Here is a 17,877-nt window from a genome sequence, read left to right on the forward strand (position 1 = left end):
GGGAAGGGTGAATGCGGCCAAGTACAGGGATATCCTGGACGAAAACCTTCTCTAGAGTGCTCAGGACCTCAGACTGGGCCGAAGGTTCACCTTCCAACAAGACAATGACCCTAAGCACACAGCTAAAATAACGAAGGAGTGGTTTCACAACAACTCCGTGACTGTTCTTGAATGGCCCAGCCAGAGCCCTGACTTAAACCCCATTGAGCATCTCTGGAGAGACCTGAAAATGGCTGTCCACCAACGTTGACCATCCAACCTGACAGAACTGGAGAGGATCTGCAAGGAGGAATGGCAGAGTATCCCCAAATGCAGGTGTGAAAAACTTGTTGCATCATTCCTAAAAAGACTCATGGCTGTATTAGCTCAACAGGGTGCTTCTACTAAATACTGAGCAAAGGGTCTGAATACTTATGACCATGTGATATTTCAGTTTTTCTTTTTTAATAAATCTGCAAAAATGTCAAATTCTGTGTTTTTCTGTCAATATGGGGTGCTGTGTGTACATTAATGAGGAAAAAAATGAACTTAAATGATTTTAGCATATGGCTGCAATATAACAAAGAGTGAAAAATTTAAGGGGGTCTGAATACTTTCCGTACCCACTGTAGATAACAACACTGTAGGTTTATTTCTGTTGCAAATGTTAATGTTGTGCCAAGTCGTAAGCTGTTTCAGGTGTGTAACAGGTCTGTTTTTACCATCTTGCAGGACTTGGCATTGGCAACATGTTCTATGTGTTCTATGAGGACGGTATCAAAGTCATCCAGCCGGTGGCATGTGAGATACAACGACACATTAAGCCCAGTGAGAAGCTGCTGGCTCTGCAGGTGAGTGCTCGAGCGAAAGAAACCACGATAAAAGTGATTCACTTTCACTGGACCATCCCAGGCATCTGTGAGAGCTGGAGCTGTGAGGAGCAGCACATGGGCTTTACTGTTGGCTGTGATCATTCTTTATGATGTACTATAGAGCTAAATGTGAGGAGCTTCCAGCAGTATTTTCCACAATGTAAATTCCCATTTTCCCCTTTCCTTTTAGTAATGACTTCAGCATCCTTCAACTCAGAAAGTCAGCAGCATCCTGGGTATTTAAATTGATACGGAGAGGAATCCAGTCACAGGTTCAGAAAGAGTGCTGTAGCAAATTCAACACTTTGTTGTGAATACAGCTCAGTCTGGAAGCACAGATTAAAACAGCTTTGTGTTTTAATGATTGAATGATGTGAATGAGTCGTGAAATGACCCCTGACATGATATGCTTTGTTTTAATTCTGAGGTTTAGAGAAAGAGAGTAAACCAGATTTTATTCTGCCATGCAAAGTACTTTGGTCAACTGGATCTTGTTTTTAAAGTGCTACATAAATAAATCTGATTTGAACCAGATGAGAAAGTGTGGTACAGTAAAACAGCGTAGAGCAAATCCCTGGCACACAGATGTCAGATTTCTAGCTTTACATTCTCCACTCTTGATAAGACACTGTACAGTTTTAAATTGACTGAATTTTAAAAGTGACAGAACAGCAGCATTTTTGAATTAGACATCTGAAAACATGATCATTCAGCCAACGCACGTAGTATTTCATATTAACGCTTTAAGAGATAAAAGAGTAGTAAATGCTTGGTATGTGGCTTCTGACCTTATCACACGAGTTTCGTAAGGAGACTGGGGAGTGATGATAAACACACCTCACTCTCAGAGCCTACATGTGGATGCTGCAGGTAGAGGTGGAGGTGATAATGCAGTGAGCGGCGTAGAACGTGACCCTCTGTGAGAAGACTGATAGAAGTGTTGCAGAGTACATACTGTATATAACAGTTCTACTCAGGTTGCCAGCCATAGGTGACTCATTGGTTTAAGTGTAATAATTCAAGACATCAATTAAATTATTCTTAGGTTATGTAACTCCAAACGATCAGAACACCTGCACATCTGTTTTGTACAGGTGCTGAGTCTAAAAAACCCTAATGATTTATACCTGTCAAGGACTGAACTGTTGAACACTGCCTTTAAAATGTTCAAATACATTAGGACATTTTTGTCAATGAACCAGATCATGTAATAAACTAGAAATGTAACTGTATGGGGGGCGTTCAGCAGTGCGGTGAGTCCTTGGCAGGTATAAATCAAAAACTGCACATAATAAAATAGGAAGTGCTAAAACATTTATGATGTAGATGTTTTATGGTGAACTCCTGTGTTTGTGTTTCTGAATGGCAAGGGACGTGTACTGACTGATGCAGTAACAGCTACTGAAATTCAGTCATGTTGTACATGTGAATTCCTGCATAGATACATAAGTGCACACAGATCAGATTTTACTGTGTGTCCTCAAGCATCTGTATGATTGATAGTAATGCCATTGCCTCATCCTGGCAGCGATAGGTCCAAAAGGAAATGTAGTGCTGACCTCTTTCAATCCTACTTTGCATATTAGTGGCCAGACCGCTGTGGTTGGCACTTAACTTTTTAAATCTCAATGAAAATAAGACAGAGTGTGTGCTGTTTGGTGACCTGGCGAACTTAACTGCTTCTAATCAGGGCCTGGGTCCCCAAGCTTTACATCTGAAGTTGACTGTAAAAAACCTAGGGGTGATGTTTGATGGCGACTTGAGGTTTGACAAGCAAATCAACTCAGTTGTGAAATTTAGCTTCTTCCACCTGAGGCTGTTAAGCAAGGTCAAGTCATTCCTTTCTTTTAATGATTTTGAGATTGCAATCCACGCTTTTATCACTTCTAGACTTGATTATTGCAATGCTCTACACTATGGTGTTAACCAGTCTTCTCTCACTCGTCTCCAAATGGTGCAAAATGCGGCTGCTCATCTTTTGACAAGTACTAGGAAATTTGAGCATATAACCCCGGTACTGGCTTGTCTCCACTGGCTTCCAGTCCATTTTAGAATTGATTTTAAGTTATTGATTTTTGTTTTTAAGGCTCTTAACGATTTGGCTCCTTTTTACCTCACTGAATTAGTGCATTGGCGACATTGATTTGGCTTGGCTTTTAATACACAGTAGGGCCTGATGCATTCCTTTTAATTTTAATTTATTGAACATATGTTAACTGTGTGTCTGTGCTATTGTGCTGTTTCATTTGTATTTGCACTGATCTTATTTACTCTATTTTAGTCATTTATTTTTTTCTGCCATGTAAAGTACTTTGATCAGCTGGATGTTGTTTTTAAAGTGCTATATAAATAAATTTGATTTGATTTGTGTTACTCAGATATGTTTTTAACTTAGCTTAGACTAGAGTCCACCAGGGTGGTAAAATAGTGACATTATAACCTTTTTCCAGGGAACATCTATCTACTCATACTGAAGGAGTAAATGTTGCTTTATGAGTTGAGAAAAACTCATCTTAATTTCATCATATTGACATTGGACAGCATTCAAATAGAAAATTATAACAGAGTAACACAAAAGGGGTTAGTATTAAAGTATAAATGGTGTTTAGTCAACTTTATGAACCCTGTGTTTTGGCCAGTGCTGTAAACACAATATTAGTATTAAAGTATAAATGGTGTTTTGGCCAGTGCTGTAAACACAATGTAGACATAACTTTGTTGTGGCGAACACATTAGAAAACTGTTGCCTATTAACACATTGAGCAGACACCTACTGTACAGTATCATCATGATGTAGGGAATCATGTTTTTACAGGTCCAATATTGGCTCAATTTGATCTCCACAAACTCCACAAAAGATATTAACCTCAACCCCTTCTGGCTATTAACTCTCCAGAATCTTCTCTAGCTGGCTGATAGGCTTCTCTCTCTGTTAGTTGGTGCTGGGCAGGTGGTGTACTGTGGCTCTAACTGAGCACACTTGTGCTAAGAGCAGCAAAGTTGTTGGCAATGAGTTGAAAGAAGATAAACTGTATAGCCGAGGGGACTGCAGAATCAGGTGATATTCTGCTAAGTATTAAACAATGCCCAGGGAAGATGAGAGACATCATACAGTGTTGGGTCTATGTTTAAAGACCACATTCAGTCAGAGGGGATTTCACCTCTCAGCGGACTTTACACGCAGCCTTCCACTGATTAGCATTTAAGTTTCAAACAGCAAAATAGATACCTATTAGATTTATGTGTTCTCAAGTGGATGCTTTCCTCTGAGCTGCCTTTTATCCTGGAGCCCCATGTTGATTGGATGGCTGTTATACATAAAGCAATGCCATGAATGTACAACAATCCACCAAGTGTTCCTCCCAGAGGTGTTTGTATTAGGATATCAATCACTGTGAGGGCAGTGATGCCTGCTTCTCAGCTGTCTTAGGGGATTTCTGTGTGACTACATGAGGCCGCTCGCAGCTTGGTGCTCACATTTTCTCAATCGCAGAGGAGCATTGATTGATTTGTTTATGGTAATCGCACAGCCAATCCATTATCCTTAACTACCATAAAGAGTGTTTTACTGTGTTACACACAGTATTGGGGCAAACAGTGTGATGTTCATTTGTAGTGGAGTCATTCTGGGAAGTGTCTTTAGTTTGCTTCCCTCTTCTATCACCAGAAGCAGTGGTGTAGCAGGAAAATGCCTGGATCCACAGGGATGTGACATTTGGGTGGAAATAAATGTATACTAATCTGCAGCTTTTAGAAGAAAAAAAAAGTACCTCAGTGTGAAAATGTAAATAAACAGAATCTGTATCTCATTGTTTTTGTAACTAAGGCTCAATTATCTACAAGATTTTAAAACTGCATCTGGTGAAATACCTTGAAATGAGTAGAACATCATTCTGTCAGTTTATTGCAGTTTGGATTGAGACTTCGGAGAAACACCTTTAATCCCTTTACCTTTTTAACACTTTCCTGTAAAATTCCCATTTTTGACACTTGGGATGTTACTGCCTCACTGTTTCTGCAGTTTGCTCCCCACAGGGGGATGATTAACTGAGGAGAATCAAATCCCTCATATTTATCTTTTGAAATTTCATCATCATGTAAAAGACAAAATCCTTGCCAAGATATTTCACAGTAGTGTTTTTTTACAGTATATCTGAGATAGAGTATTGTATTATTTCTGGCAGAGCTCCAAGTGCTGCATAATGCCATATGCAGTAAAAAGTTTTGTGAATCCCTGACAAGTACATACTGTTCTATATCAGGAGAGTGTAGGCATTTACATAAAAAGGGGAAAAAACATATCTGCACATTTAAGAAGCCGACAGTTGCCACACAAATTCCGTACACTTAGTGCACCCACACATACAGACATATGCGACACACAAAAACACAGGAAGGATTACAGCCGCCTCCATTCACACCCTCAGCTGGCCATCAGATGTTCAATTTCTCACATCTTAAAGGTGCAATAAGTAAGATATTTACAGCCATGTAGCACAAAATGACCACAGTGTGTTGGGACAAGGAAGGCGATAACATATCCTTCAGTGTAGGGATTTCTGGCTTTTCAAACCAATTTTACAATCTGTTTCCGATCAAAAACACAAAAACAGATTGCGCTATAACTGGGTATTGAAAGATATTACATCGACAAAGAATTGAAAACCTTGTGAAGCCAAATGTGCCAAAGCTACACTGATTTTGCATCATGAAATGACACTCACCTACATGTTTTGGCTTAGTCTACCCAAATTTGCAGTCTTGACCCACCTTTCCAGAGAGAATACAGGTGACATAACACTTCCTCATCTGTGATATAGTTCAGTAAAGTTCACAAATTTCCCAAGTTAGAAAATTTAGCCTGTGTGAAGGCACTTTTCATAGACTGCCTCTATGGTTGTAAATACAGGAGAAAGTTCTTCTGCCATGCTTGAGCCCTTCATTCATCTGTTAAAAAATAGTTTGCTTCATTAGTAAAAGTTCTTTCACACATCCTTGCTGGTGAGCAGCTCTCTAAATTGTCCCACAGATGACGGCGCACAGCCTAGAGTCTTGGAGGGCCAGGGAGGGGACAAAGGGGAGATACAGTTAAGCCTCAGAGACAGAAGGTCAATTAACGTGCCAGGACCTGAAGCTGAATAGCTGCAGTTCATCTGCAGGCTCTGTTCTGTGGATTATGTGTGGACAAATGAGAGTAATTACAGAGATTTTACAGGAACTCACAAAGCTCATTTATCTAAGTAGCAAGCATAGGTGATAAGACTGCAAGCAGTAAACAATGCAGAGTGACTGGATTAAAATAATAGTTTTTTAATGACTTATTTCCCTGTGATATAAAGGAAGATTATTTGACTGTGTGTGTGCTTGCTTTTTGCAGGAGGAGGTGTGCCCCACCTCACCAGGAGAGACGGTCCAGAGGTGTGTATGGTCATCAGCAGTCAATGTCAAGGATAAATTCATTTATGTGACACAGCCAACCTTGGATCGAGTGCTCATAGTGGACATCCAGTCTCAGAAGGCTATCCAGGTAATTTTCAGGCTAAATCGGATAACCAAGTTCAAGTCTATTTTGACAGCAACGCTGTAACAGTAGATGATAGGACAGAAAAAAATATTTTCATGTTTGTGCTTTTATAATAATAATAATAAAAAAAGGTTCTTTATCATAGAACTAAAAATCTGCCTGCATCTGTGCCAACAAATCTCAAGGTTGCAAGAAATCCCTTCCCTTCAACTTGTCTTGATAAAAAACTAACAAGGTTCCTGCACAGATTGAAGGCAACACATATCTTTGATAAATCATTGCTCATAAGAGTGTTTTCTGTGATTGATTTTGGTGGATGGAGGACACATTTTTCATCCAGTCATCATTTTGATGCAGGATTCATTTTGATACAATACATTGTCCTTCATCCACAAGTTATTACTCAGAACATTAGATTACATGCTCCAACTTTTCCAAACTGCATATGAACTTGGTAGACAACTAGTACATTAGATGTGCCTAGACCTAAAATATTCTACTTGAGTAATAATTTAGTAGAATACTAATACACAAGAGAGTGCTGTGGTGTGTTGGTACTGGCCCTGGTAAGCTTCAGATGTAGTCAGAAGGCTACATAAAACATGTCTCACAGCTCTTTGGCTCTCATTATGTTAGTAATGTAAACTTTAATTTCCTTTCAGTACCTTCTTATCCACACCTGATAAGCTCATTTATATATTCAAAGACACAGTTAAAGCCAATAATTGACCAATTCAACATGCTGTTCCACTCTTCCCCTCAGTCAGCTGTGTACAGATTTGGACAACCTTGGTGATCTGTCTGCTCTAATACTGCACTTGCCCTGCCTAGTGCTTACATTTGCACTGCAATAGATGCTTCAGAACTTCACATTTGCTGATGGGGTTTTAGATACAGCATACTGTATCTACTTAACAGCAACATGTGATTGTGTGGACTGGGTTGTTTTTATTCCATTTATAAAGCCTAAAACAAATCTAGTTAAATGTCGGTCAGCTGCGAGGAGGATCTGAGTCAATGAAGGACTAAGAATATACAGTACGTGTGTTCAAGGATGACGCTAAAGTGTTTTTCTTTATGTAACCAGTGTTCGCTAAGATTTAACTTTGGTGCAGGTAGTAAGTGTTCCTACTCTATATCCTGTACTTTCTACACTGAAAGTGGAAATGTGTCACGTTGTCTAGATTAACACCTGCAGCTTTTGGACACCTTAAGCCTACATTTTAGCATATATCTGACCAGTTTTATAATATGACAGTCTAAAGAACTGCCACTGGTAACTGTCTTACCTCTCCTTGTTCTTAAATATTTAGGTGCTAGGCTTCTCACTTTAAGCTGGCACTAACTGTTGTTTTTGCTAAATAAAATGATTATATCAGCTGTAAGAATTAAGTCTGAAATGGCTAAAATTAAACCTGGCTCTTGTCTGCAAGTCAGAGGGAACTTCAGGCTTACAACTTTTGCACCATTTATTTTATTGAGGGAACTTTGCTTTTGAAAAATAAGGTGTAAAAGTTGGTTTCACCTGGTATTCTAATGTGTTCAAAATTTCATGTCTGCTTGTCTCATTTTAAGGTTGTGAACATTAATCAGGCTATTTCTGGTTGCAAACAAACGCTGATAACAGATCTTACATTTTCAAGTTGGGTATGAATAATTTAACATTTTTAGATTTGATAAAGGGATTAAGAAAAAGAATTCAAACCCCAGCCCTAGTCTGAAAATTGACTGCAGGACTGTGGTCTTGTCCTGCATGTTTTTAGCTTTCTTACTTGTCTGAAAGCTGCTCTCTTCAACTTGCACCACTGTTCTAAAGTGCTGCTTTTTCACCTTTATTACAAGTGCTGACCTCTGACCTTCCTATTTCATACATACTGCAACTGTCAACACCTACACTTAACCTTCACATTGATATGGTGACCGAGTAACCTCAAGACACACCTCTTCATGGACATTGTAACCTGGCAACCCTTCAGAGGTTTTATAACATGGCAAACTCTGAAGTTTTCCTCACAGATGGTGTAAGAGGCAATCCTTTAAACACTGCTGCCTCGCAGCACCATTTATTTTCCTGAGGGAATTTTATTTTTGCGAGACACTGGCACCAGAAATCGTACACTTCCAACATGACAACAATTCTCGTGGCAGTTCAGTTAAATCATTGGTGTCGAGGGGTTTTTGGGTGTGTCAGTTTGTTCCAGGGTAGCTCAGATCCCTGCAGATGTTTTTGACATTGTGATGGCTGTTTACAGCTTACGAGCCCCTCAGGGACCTGCCAGTAAGCAGGTTGGTGTCCCAGCGACTGTCACAAGCTCATTATTCAGTCACCTGGAGGTTTATCTTCAGTGCATTATATGAGCAGTTGTTAATTAACCACCTGAACCCGTCTCTCATTTCAAATGGTAAAAGAGAGATGAGTTCTGGTTTCCCTGCTTTCCATTTTCTCATTGAAATATTAATATGATTGACATGTGAAGAGTTATTTTAGTGAGAAAACTGCATTCTGAAAAATTAAACCGACTGAACACTCATTGAAGGCTTTTTAATGCTCGGACTGTATTTTATGTGTTATAGCCAATCAGTTGCAAAGTGCACATGAATAAAGTTAGCAGCCATTTCCCGTGCTTCACCTCTTACAAATCTGTAGTTGTAGCTGAAGTTACAAGAGCAGATTGGATGAGGATCTTGATAATCTTCCTCAGCCAGAAAGTAGTTGTTAGTCAAGAGAAAAAGAACATGAACACCTGTTTTCTCCAATGCCTACATGCTCAGAGATTAGTTAGGATTCAACGGATATTCCCATCTTATCCATCTTATTTGCGGTAACCCTCTCAGGAGCTGTTTACTCTCAGTGAAACTATATACATTTTGCCTAGGTAAACAATACTATTAGTGCTACATAGCAAAACAAATATAGTAGAAAGTAAGCTGAAATCAAAGGGAATTGTGGGAATACAGGGTTGCAATAATTTTCTTGAGAGAAGATAATTGCTTTCTGTTGGCGTCATTGAGAGTGGCACTGCTGTATGCATTCCTCTCCCCCTTACTTGCCCTATTCCCTTTGAGCTGGTTGTCTCTCTGCACTCAGGTGGACATAATGCATGAGAAGCGCTTTTCTGTCACATGTGACTCATCTATTGTTCTGACTTGGAATATTGCCGCCATGCGTCAAGGAACAGATAAAGACTGAAAGCAATTACTTCAGTGTGGTAAAGCAATTGTATCTGTCAGCACTTGATTTGAAACTAGCTCAACACCAAAACACCCTATACATAAAAAGCACACCTCCACTTCACCTTGTTAAAACAAGACTTGCTCCTGTCAATGCTTGATGCATTAGTCTGCAGAGAAACTTTGCTAAAGCATTACCACGCACATCAAAAAGGAATCTCTTCAGAAGCAAGGTCTGGAGTACCTTGAATTGTTATTCTGTGGCCCTGCAGTATTTAAAGACTTTGTTTGGTTTGGTTGTGTCCCCTTATAGACGGTCAGCACTGACCCTTATCCTGTGAAGCTCCACTATGACAAATCTCATGACCAGGTATGGCTGCTCAGCTGGGGAGACGTAGAGAAGAACCTCCCTACTCTCCAGGTAAGTCCACAAGTCACTGCAATTCACTCAAATATTATTCCTCTGCAGAGTTATATTATACTTGCAACAGAGAATGTGAAAGTATGCCATGCCATGTAGAGCTCGCTTTACTGACTGTGGTAATTCAGAATGGATAGTCTTAGCTGACTGTAGCTAACTCGTGGCAGACCTAGAGAGCTACGAGAGCAACAGACTGAAAAATGACTGCACACTGATCTCGGTTCAGGAGCTAACACTAACCACTTTAGCAGATGTCAGCAGATCAAACAAACACTGTAGATGAATCCATCGCTGTCCTGTCTGTGCTCAAACTGAACACTAATGTGGACTTTTGGACATAGTTGACGCTTCTGCTACATATGTAGCTGTATGGGATAGTATTTATTTTTGTAAATTAACTTAGAGATGTGTGTAGTATATATCTCTATGATGGATAATGACCATGATCTTCCAAAATGGCGCATTTACCCAGAATTCAAGACGGCATGATGACAACTTCACATTCTCTATAGGGTGAAGCAGAAGACAATGAAGGATTCAAGTGCAAAGATACAAACATTCAAGAGACTGTTTGCATTCTTTAGAATTTGATCCAAGATCAGCAAACTGGTAGAACATTTGTGTTGCACATGTACTTGTGTCCTGTCCAAATTATTGACTGCTCTGTGTATAATTGATTGATAAAATGTCATGATGAAGATTGCATCTTCAAATAGGTACAACTCATTTCATGAAGGTGATAATATACAGTTTTTGTTGAAACTGTTTCAGAGGTGTTGATTCAGTGGTCTGATCATTTTGGAGGCTGTAGTTAATGCTGCTGTTGAACTGTGATGCATAAGATGGCGAGGCGGTTGTTTAACCGACCCCCAATCTCAATGTCCACACTCACAGATTGAGGCACATTTCCGCTGCCTCTGGGCTGTCCTACTGTACATGAGGGCTCTCTCGCCTTCATTTTGTGCCCTTTATGCTCACTTTCCATAAGTTGGCATTTCTGCAGACCTTACCTGAGGGAATTCCCTACAATTCATTGCATCCTGACGTGAAATATGGGATTAGCCTATCCAGGGACAGCTGGAAGTATAAAAAAGGTAAACAAATGCCATAAAACAGAGAAGAAAAATGAAGATGATGAACAGTATTACAAATGAACAATTATTCTTAAGTTAACTGATGTTATTCTGTTTTGTATGTTGCTTTGGACAAAAGCGTCTGCTAATGATGCTGTTTTGACGAAAACATTGATTAGGAAATTGACAATTGCCCCTCATCCACTCTGTAAGGCAAGAGCCTTAAATGGGGATATAAAAAGAAACTCTTGTCACTATAACCTAACACAGTTGAATGACACCACAAACTGCAACTTCCAAAATGATCTCACAGTTGATTCAGCACCTCTTTGAAATTGTTTCAACAAAAATGGAACATTATCACCTTGATGAAAGAGGATTTACCTCAGGACTATTGTCTTAGACTGGTGAGGTGTACCTAATAAACTAATGCGTGTATGCCAGTGTCTGTACCACATGTCAGCATGACACATATTTGAAGATAGTGCTCTAACTAGACTCAACTAAAGTGCAATGAAATGTTCATTCAAATCAGCCAGTCAATCTCTGAAGTGTCTCGGCCGTGAGGATAGTGTAAAGCGTAGAATAAAAAGGTCTAAACCCACAAAAGCTAGAACCATGGTGGCGTTTTGGCGTTGTCATGGTGATGCCTAAGTCACAAAGTGTTGTCCCATTCCTATTTTTACAGTTTCCAGCCCTTGCAGACTCTTGCACTCAGTCACTTACAGGTGACGACACAAAAGTCTTTGAGGGTTCAGGGCTTGAGACCTTAGGGAGGACATGGAGATTGGGCTCTAGACTCCTGATATAAATGGGGATATAAAAAGAAACTCTTGTCACTATAACCTAACACAGTTGAATGACACCACAAACTGCAACTTCCAAAATGATCTCACAGTTGATTCAGCACCTCTTTGAAATTGTTTCAACAAAAATGGAACATTATCACCTTGATGAAAGAGGATTTACCTCAGGACTATTGTCTTAGACTGGTGAGGTGTACCTAATAAACTAATGCGTGTATGCCAGTGTCTGTACCGCATGTCAGCATGACACATATTTGAAGATAGTGCTCTAACTAGACTCAACTAAAGTGCAATGAAATGTTCTGTAAAAGTATCTTTTAATTTCCTCTGAGAGTCATCTTGGTTCTGCTCGAATATTAGTGTTTTACTTGAAAATCCTGTTTGTCATCGCCTGCACAGAAATTCATAATGCGGGGTTTGGTCTGTGGCAATTTGCTTAGTGCATTGTGGCACAATCGAAGCAAACCCTGCCTACACACAATCATGTCTGCACACTTCCATGCATGCACAAGTAATATTTAGACACCAATGACAACAGCACATATTACCTCCCACAGAAAAGCTCCAGCATCTCAGCAATAAGAAATGAGGTTTAAGAGTTTTATTCCAAATCAGTGCGTAAAAGCAAATATAAGTAATTTAATTGAGAATAATGAAACCATTGCTAACAATTTAAAATGTTAACTGTGCAAGTACAGTATTATGCCTTTGGTTGTAAGCTATAAATAAGTGTTAGATGCAGACTTACATGGGAAGAAACCAGCAGCACTGAGTGTATTCATCGGGTTCATGTTAAACACCCACCTTCCTCTCTGGTGATCACCAGGTGATCAGTCAGGCCAGTGGAAGAGTCTCCCACCACACTGTTCACACACAGCCAGTCGGCAGGCGCTTCGACAGGGTGGACGACTTCTTCATTCCTGCCTCCAGCCTCATCATTAACCAATGTCTAGTATGATCCAAGAACACTCCTAATGTAAATGGATTTGCAAATTAAATTCACCCCACTGGCATTTTCTTCACTCTTTCTCTGAAAGTCAATGATGATTTGGATGGGCATTTTGTGTGAGAGTGAGTGTATGCTAATGAGGTTTTGGGAGAATAGCCCAGTGGTCATCTGTGCTGCAGACGAGTACAGGGCTGCTCACCTGAAAAAGTTGTAAAAATTAACCATTCTTGCTTGAGCTATGTTGAAATTAATGGTTTACATCTGAATGTTAACTGAACACTGTTTATTTTCTTCTTACATTACACATGATATTGCCTAGTTGTTTATCCAATTGTTCATTTTTTGTTTGCATAGTCAGAAATGTGCATTTTCAATTACATATATGTTCGTTGGTGAGGTTACACTTAAAGGTGGTGGGTGTAATGGACTAAGTTATATTGAGGTGTTTCTAATCTTTTGGCAGAATTACACCTCTGCAGAATATAATACAGTCCAGCACACCACCACTACTAGGAGAGGGACCTTTTGGTAAACTCACACTACAATTCAATTTGATTCCACTCTGCTGTTGTTCTGAGCAGAGTGCTCAGTGGTATTGCTTTTAAGGTTATGTCTGCAGTAGTGGAGAACATCGTCGGCTGCAGCATTACTACCACAGAAAGCTAGTGTTATCCAAAATGGACACAGGTCTGTAGAAACAAGGTCTTGTCTTTGTCCTACCAGTTTGAAGTGCTGTGGTGTGTCGCTGAGCTGCTTGTTTAACACGTTTGATGCCCCACTATGCTAACATCGGTGTGTCGCTGAGCTGCCTGTTTAATACGTTTGATGCCCCACTATGCTAACATCAGTCTGTTGGCGATGGGCTATGAAGTAACGTTATTCACACAGTTCTCCACACTTGTCTTTTAAAGCTCATTATCAAGTAATTAATACAAAAATAGATATATTCATTGTCTGAAAATGAACTAACGTTACAACCGTAGATATACTGTATATATACACTGTAGTTTTCTGTGTACAACACTGGCTTTGTTGTTCTGTCAACATTGTGACAAAAATCGATTTTTAGCAGTTGTCAACCGCTCTAGAATTGTAGAGGTTATGAATCGTGATTCTAATATGAATCCCGCCCCCCCCCCCCCACCCCTAACCACTACTATGACCTAAAACAATTAACACCTCTACAGCAACTGCACCATATACTGTAGGTATCAAAGTTGACATTATGGCCATATAATAATACCAGATAAAGCCATGTGTGTGTTTGTCTGTGTCACTCAGTTCATCGCTAACTGGTGAGAATCCTGAGACTGTGTTAAGCAGTGCACTCAGTAGCATCTGGGCACATTACTTTTACCACTAAAAGAAGAGTAAGCAGTATAATTATGTTGCTAAGTAAATGCTGATGAACACCATTTGGACCGAGCAGCCTTACCTTTAACAGCTTTAACATTTTAAATGCTGTACAGGTTGTATGAGTTCCTTTAAAAGAAAATAAGATTAACTGAATCAGCTATAATGTTGAAGCTGCTGCCATTTTATTTTTACAATACTGTTGATAAACCTGAAAGGAAACAAGTTGGGCACAGCCCATGCTGCCTCAGCAGTGATACTGAAGTTCCCTGAGAGATATATAGGATACAGCTCCTCTGTCAACTGAGGTATGAAGAGTTATGACCCTGTGACATCACCTGTCATTTAAGCACCGCCTACTTTTCCGCACTTCACAAAGGCCGTCACCTTTTATGACTCCTAATTACATACTACAAATGATCAGTGTTAGATTTTAACTTCGAAACAGTTTATTATACATTTGACAGAAAGTTAACCACCAGAACTTGTGATTTTATAACAGCATTAAAGGATTTGATTAGGGTTTCCCAGGGGCAATGGGACCAACCAACACCCTCAGGTTAGGGTTATTACATCAAAGGGATTTGATTTGGGTTTCCCAATACGACTGACCAACACCCCAGAAGACAGTTAGTTGGTCTCTAAATATTGACAGGTGTAATGATTGTTTCTAAATAATTATGCTTAGGAAAACTGGCTGATTCACTAAAATAACCCACTGGGTCTGGGTAATATTAAACAAATCAAATATTTTAGAAAGCTTTTAACAAAAGGCTTACTTTTATTACTGACAGCATTAAGTTCCATATGTAATGAGGGCCCAACAAACCAGTGGTGATTATCGGCGTCTCTCCCCGACCATCCCCGTGTTACAAGCGAACGGAACATCCACAAATACTGAAATTAAATCCAACAGGTACCACAGGTCCAATAGCAGGGACCTGTTTCCCCAGAGAGGAGCGAGTTACAAAAGACTTGCACCCAGGCTTCTACACTGTCCCTCAGCTGTGCTTGGTAGGTAAAGGTGCTGCCTGGAGAATAGGAGCACCCAACATCCTGGCAGTATTTTGTCACTGTATTTTATTCTGTAGGCTTCCGGATCATGCATGAACACACCCGAGGTTACGGTAGCCTCTACGTTAAGCAACAGTCTCTGTAACAGTAGCTCAAGCCAAAATGACCACCAGGAGAGGTCCCAGGTCAACCCCGAGGTGTTGACACCAGGCCCAGTTTTCTTCAGGATGTAGCCATAACTGTTGAAGATATGTTAAATCTGATTATATTATATTACTTATTATGCATGAGGGTGTAAAGAAAAATCCTTTGAAAAATGATCAAAACCTCTGTGGGCCATACCCTACCTCTTCAAAAAATGTAATCCAAATCTATCCATTACTTTTTGAGTTATGCTGTGAGCAAACGAATCAAAAAACACTGGTAAATACATTAACTAGAGGGGAACAGTTAACACCTCACATTCTCTTGCAACATTTTAGTTAATCAACAACTGAGTACAGACATGCTGAATGCAAAGTGTATCGAAACCCTGCTGAGCTTTTCACACAACATGAGCAGTTGTCACACTCAGGCCTATTAACATGAACAGAGAAAACTGGGTCCCAGATGCTTGACTAATGTCGTGGAGAGGCCAGAACCAAGCAGGAGGTCTGGGTGTTTTCAGGATGTTAACAGTCTCCTGGAGAAGAGGAGGAGTAAGCAGTCCAGTGTGGCATAGCTGTAATTAGATCCACTGAGATCTGAAGGAAGACTGCAAGAAAGTGTGGCTTTTTTATTTATTTATTTTGGCATTGTTGCCAGCTACAGTAGTTGCTCATCGTTTTTGATGTTCTTAAACATCAAGTTTACCGTTTGTTACCGATTCAGCTGGGTCTGCTCATTATGAATGTACTTTACATGGCTAAAACACGAAACGCAATTACCTTCACACAGGCTGGAAGTTGTACAGCTCACTAATTACACAAAATGGCCTGTCAGTGTGCTACAGTAGTTTAAATGAGTGCTTGCTGCTTTCATGTATACACCACTGAGATTAAAATGCTTTCTCGCGGTATAGCTGCAAAGCTGCGGACAGGCTCTTAACTAGAACTGATATCAGGATGGGACAGTATTGATAAAGCTGTAATTTTTAGGGCTGCATTTAGTTTTCATAATGCATTACTCAGAAAACTGTCTGAGAATGTCCATTACACTTTCTCATAGCCCAGGAGGATTTTATCAATTGTCTTGCTTGCCCGACCAGCTGTCCACACCCCAAAAGAATTCTGCTTTTTATTATCAATTAATCTGATGTTTCAGTGTATTAAATGACATAAAATTAACAAAAAGCTCATTACAAGTTCCTTGAGCCCAAAATGTTTTCACACTGCTCATTTTGACTGTATATATTTCTAAAAGATTTCCCATTTACGACCTCAAAACATAGCAAATAGTTTAATCCTTTATCAGAAGAATAAATACTATCCCATACAACCATAGAGCAGATGGTCTGAGATCAGTCTGAGCACAGACAGGACAAACTTATTTATCTACACTGCTTGTATTGATATCAGCCTGATTATCTGCAGGCAGCTGCTAGTTAGCGTTAGCTCTCAACAGGAAGAGACTGTGTAAAGTAGAATCCGCACACTGTTCACTCGACTTCCACATCCTCATACCTCACAGCTAGAGATAATTCTTCAACAAAGTGAACCGAGAGCTCAAATCAGTCATTTTTCAGCCTGCCCCTCTCATTGACAAGGATCCCAAGGTATGCTATGAGATAGACAGTCAACAAACATCCTGAGTCACAACAGACCCATGAGCTGCAGCACATGTATGAGACTGTCCTGACTCAAATATAGCCATATAACATAGCCAGCTATCATCTACTCTACGTCACTTTAGAAGTTAAAATAATCCATTTCTGCACATTGTAACTGATCGTTTTCCACAAAATAGGCATCTTACACACCATGCAGTCCAAACTGAGCCACTTAAAACAAGTAATCTCTCCATTAAGCACAGATGATTGTGTTTACTGAGAAAAGGTGCAAATCCAAAGATCGATCTCTGGATTTTAAGAATTAATGTGAATTGTTCAAAAAAGATTCACAATTAATATGTTTATCCAGCCCCACTCCTGTTTAAAGCTTCAGTGATTAGTTTATTATTCAGTTTATTTAAACTAAATAATTTTCTTTCAAGCAAAAATGCCAAATATTTAATGTTTCCAGCTTCTCAGATGTAAAGACCTTCTGCCTTTTTGTCATTTACATTTATGATAGTAAATAAAATATAAAATATCTCAGGGTTTTGGACTGTTGGTTGGACAAGCAACGTGAAGACAGTTTCCTTGTGTTTTTAACAATTTATTTTATACACCAAACTATTAATCAGTCAGGAATATAATTGAGACTAATTAATAATGAAAAAAATTGTTAGTACTGCCCTGTTGTCTTACACTATATTATGTTGTATACAGTAAGTGGTCTTAATATTTGGTCACTCAAGGTTTCCTTCAAACAAACAATTCTTTGATTTACTGCATTTAGCTGAATGCAGATGGTGTTTGTTGAATCACCATGTAGATTTGTTACATAATCATAATTAAGTGGTATAGCCTATTCAACATCTGCTTTTATTGCAGATATTAGGAAAGCTTAAATTAACCGATGTCTTGTGGCTGGGGTTTTTTTTTTTTTTTTTTGACCCCCAACGTTTTTTTGCCGG

General features: G+C 39.5%; 1 protein-coding gene across 1 annotated transcript in view; it reads left to right on the plus strand.

Annotated features, from left to right (window-relative positions):
* Positions 1 to 17,877, plus strand: part of fstl5 (follistatin-like 5) — a 160,889-nt gene that overhangs the window by 138,682 nt on the left and 4,330 nt on the right. Inside the window, exons 12-15 of the mRNA XM_020622822.1 lie at positions 712 to 830; positions 6,229 to 6,378; positions 9,860 to 9,967; positions 12,673 to 12,791. Coding sequence (XP_020478478.1) covers positions 712 to 830; positions 6,229 to 6,378; positions 9,860 to 9,967; positions 12,673 to 12,791 — 496 coding nt within the window. The remainder of the gene's footprint in view (positions 1 to 711; positions 831 to 6,228; positions 6,379 to 9,859; positions 9,968 to 12,672; positions 12,792 to 17,877) is intronic.

The sequence above is a fragment of the Monopterus albus genome, unplaced genomic scaffold (assembly GCF_001952655.1).
Source record: "Monopterus albus unplaced genomic scaffold, M_albus_1.0 scaffold289.1, whole genome shotgun sequence".
Lineage (NCBI taxonomy): Eukaryota > Metazoa > Chordata > Actinopteri > Synbranchiformes > Synbranchidae > Monopterus > Monopterus albus.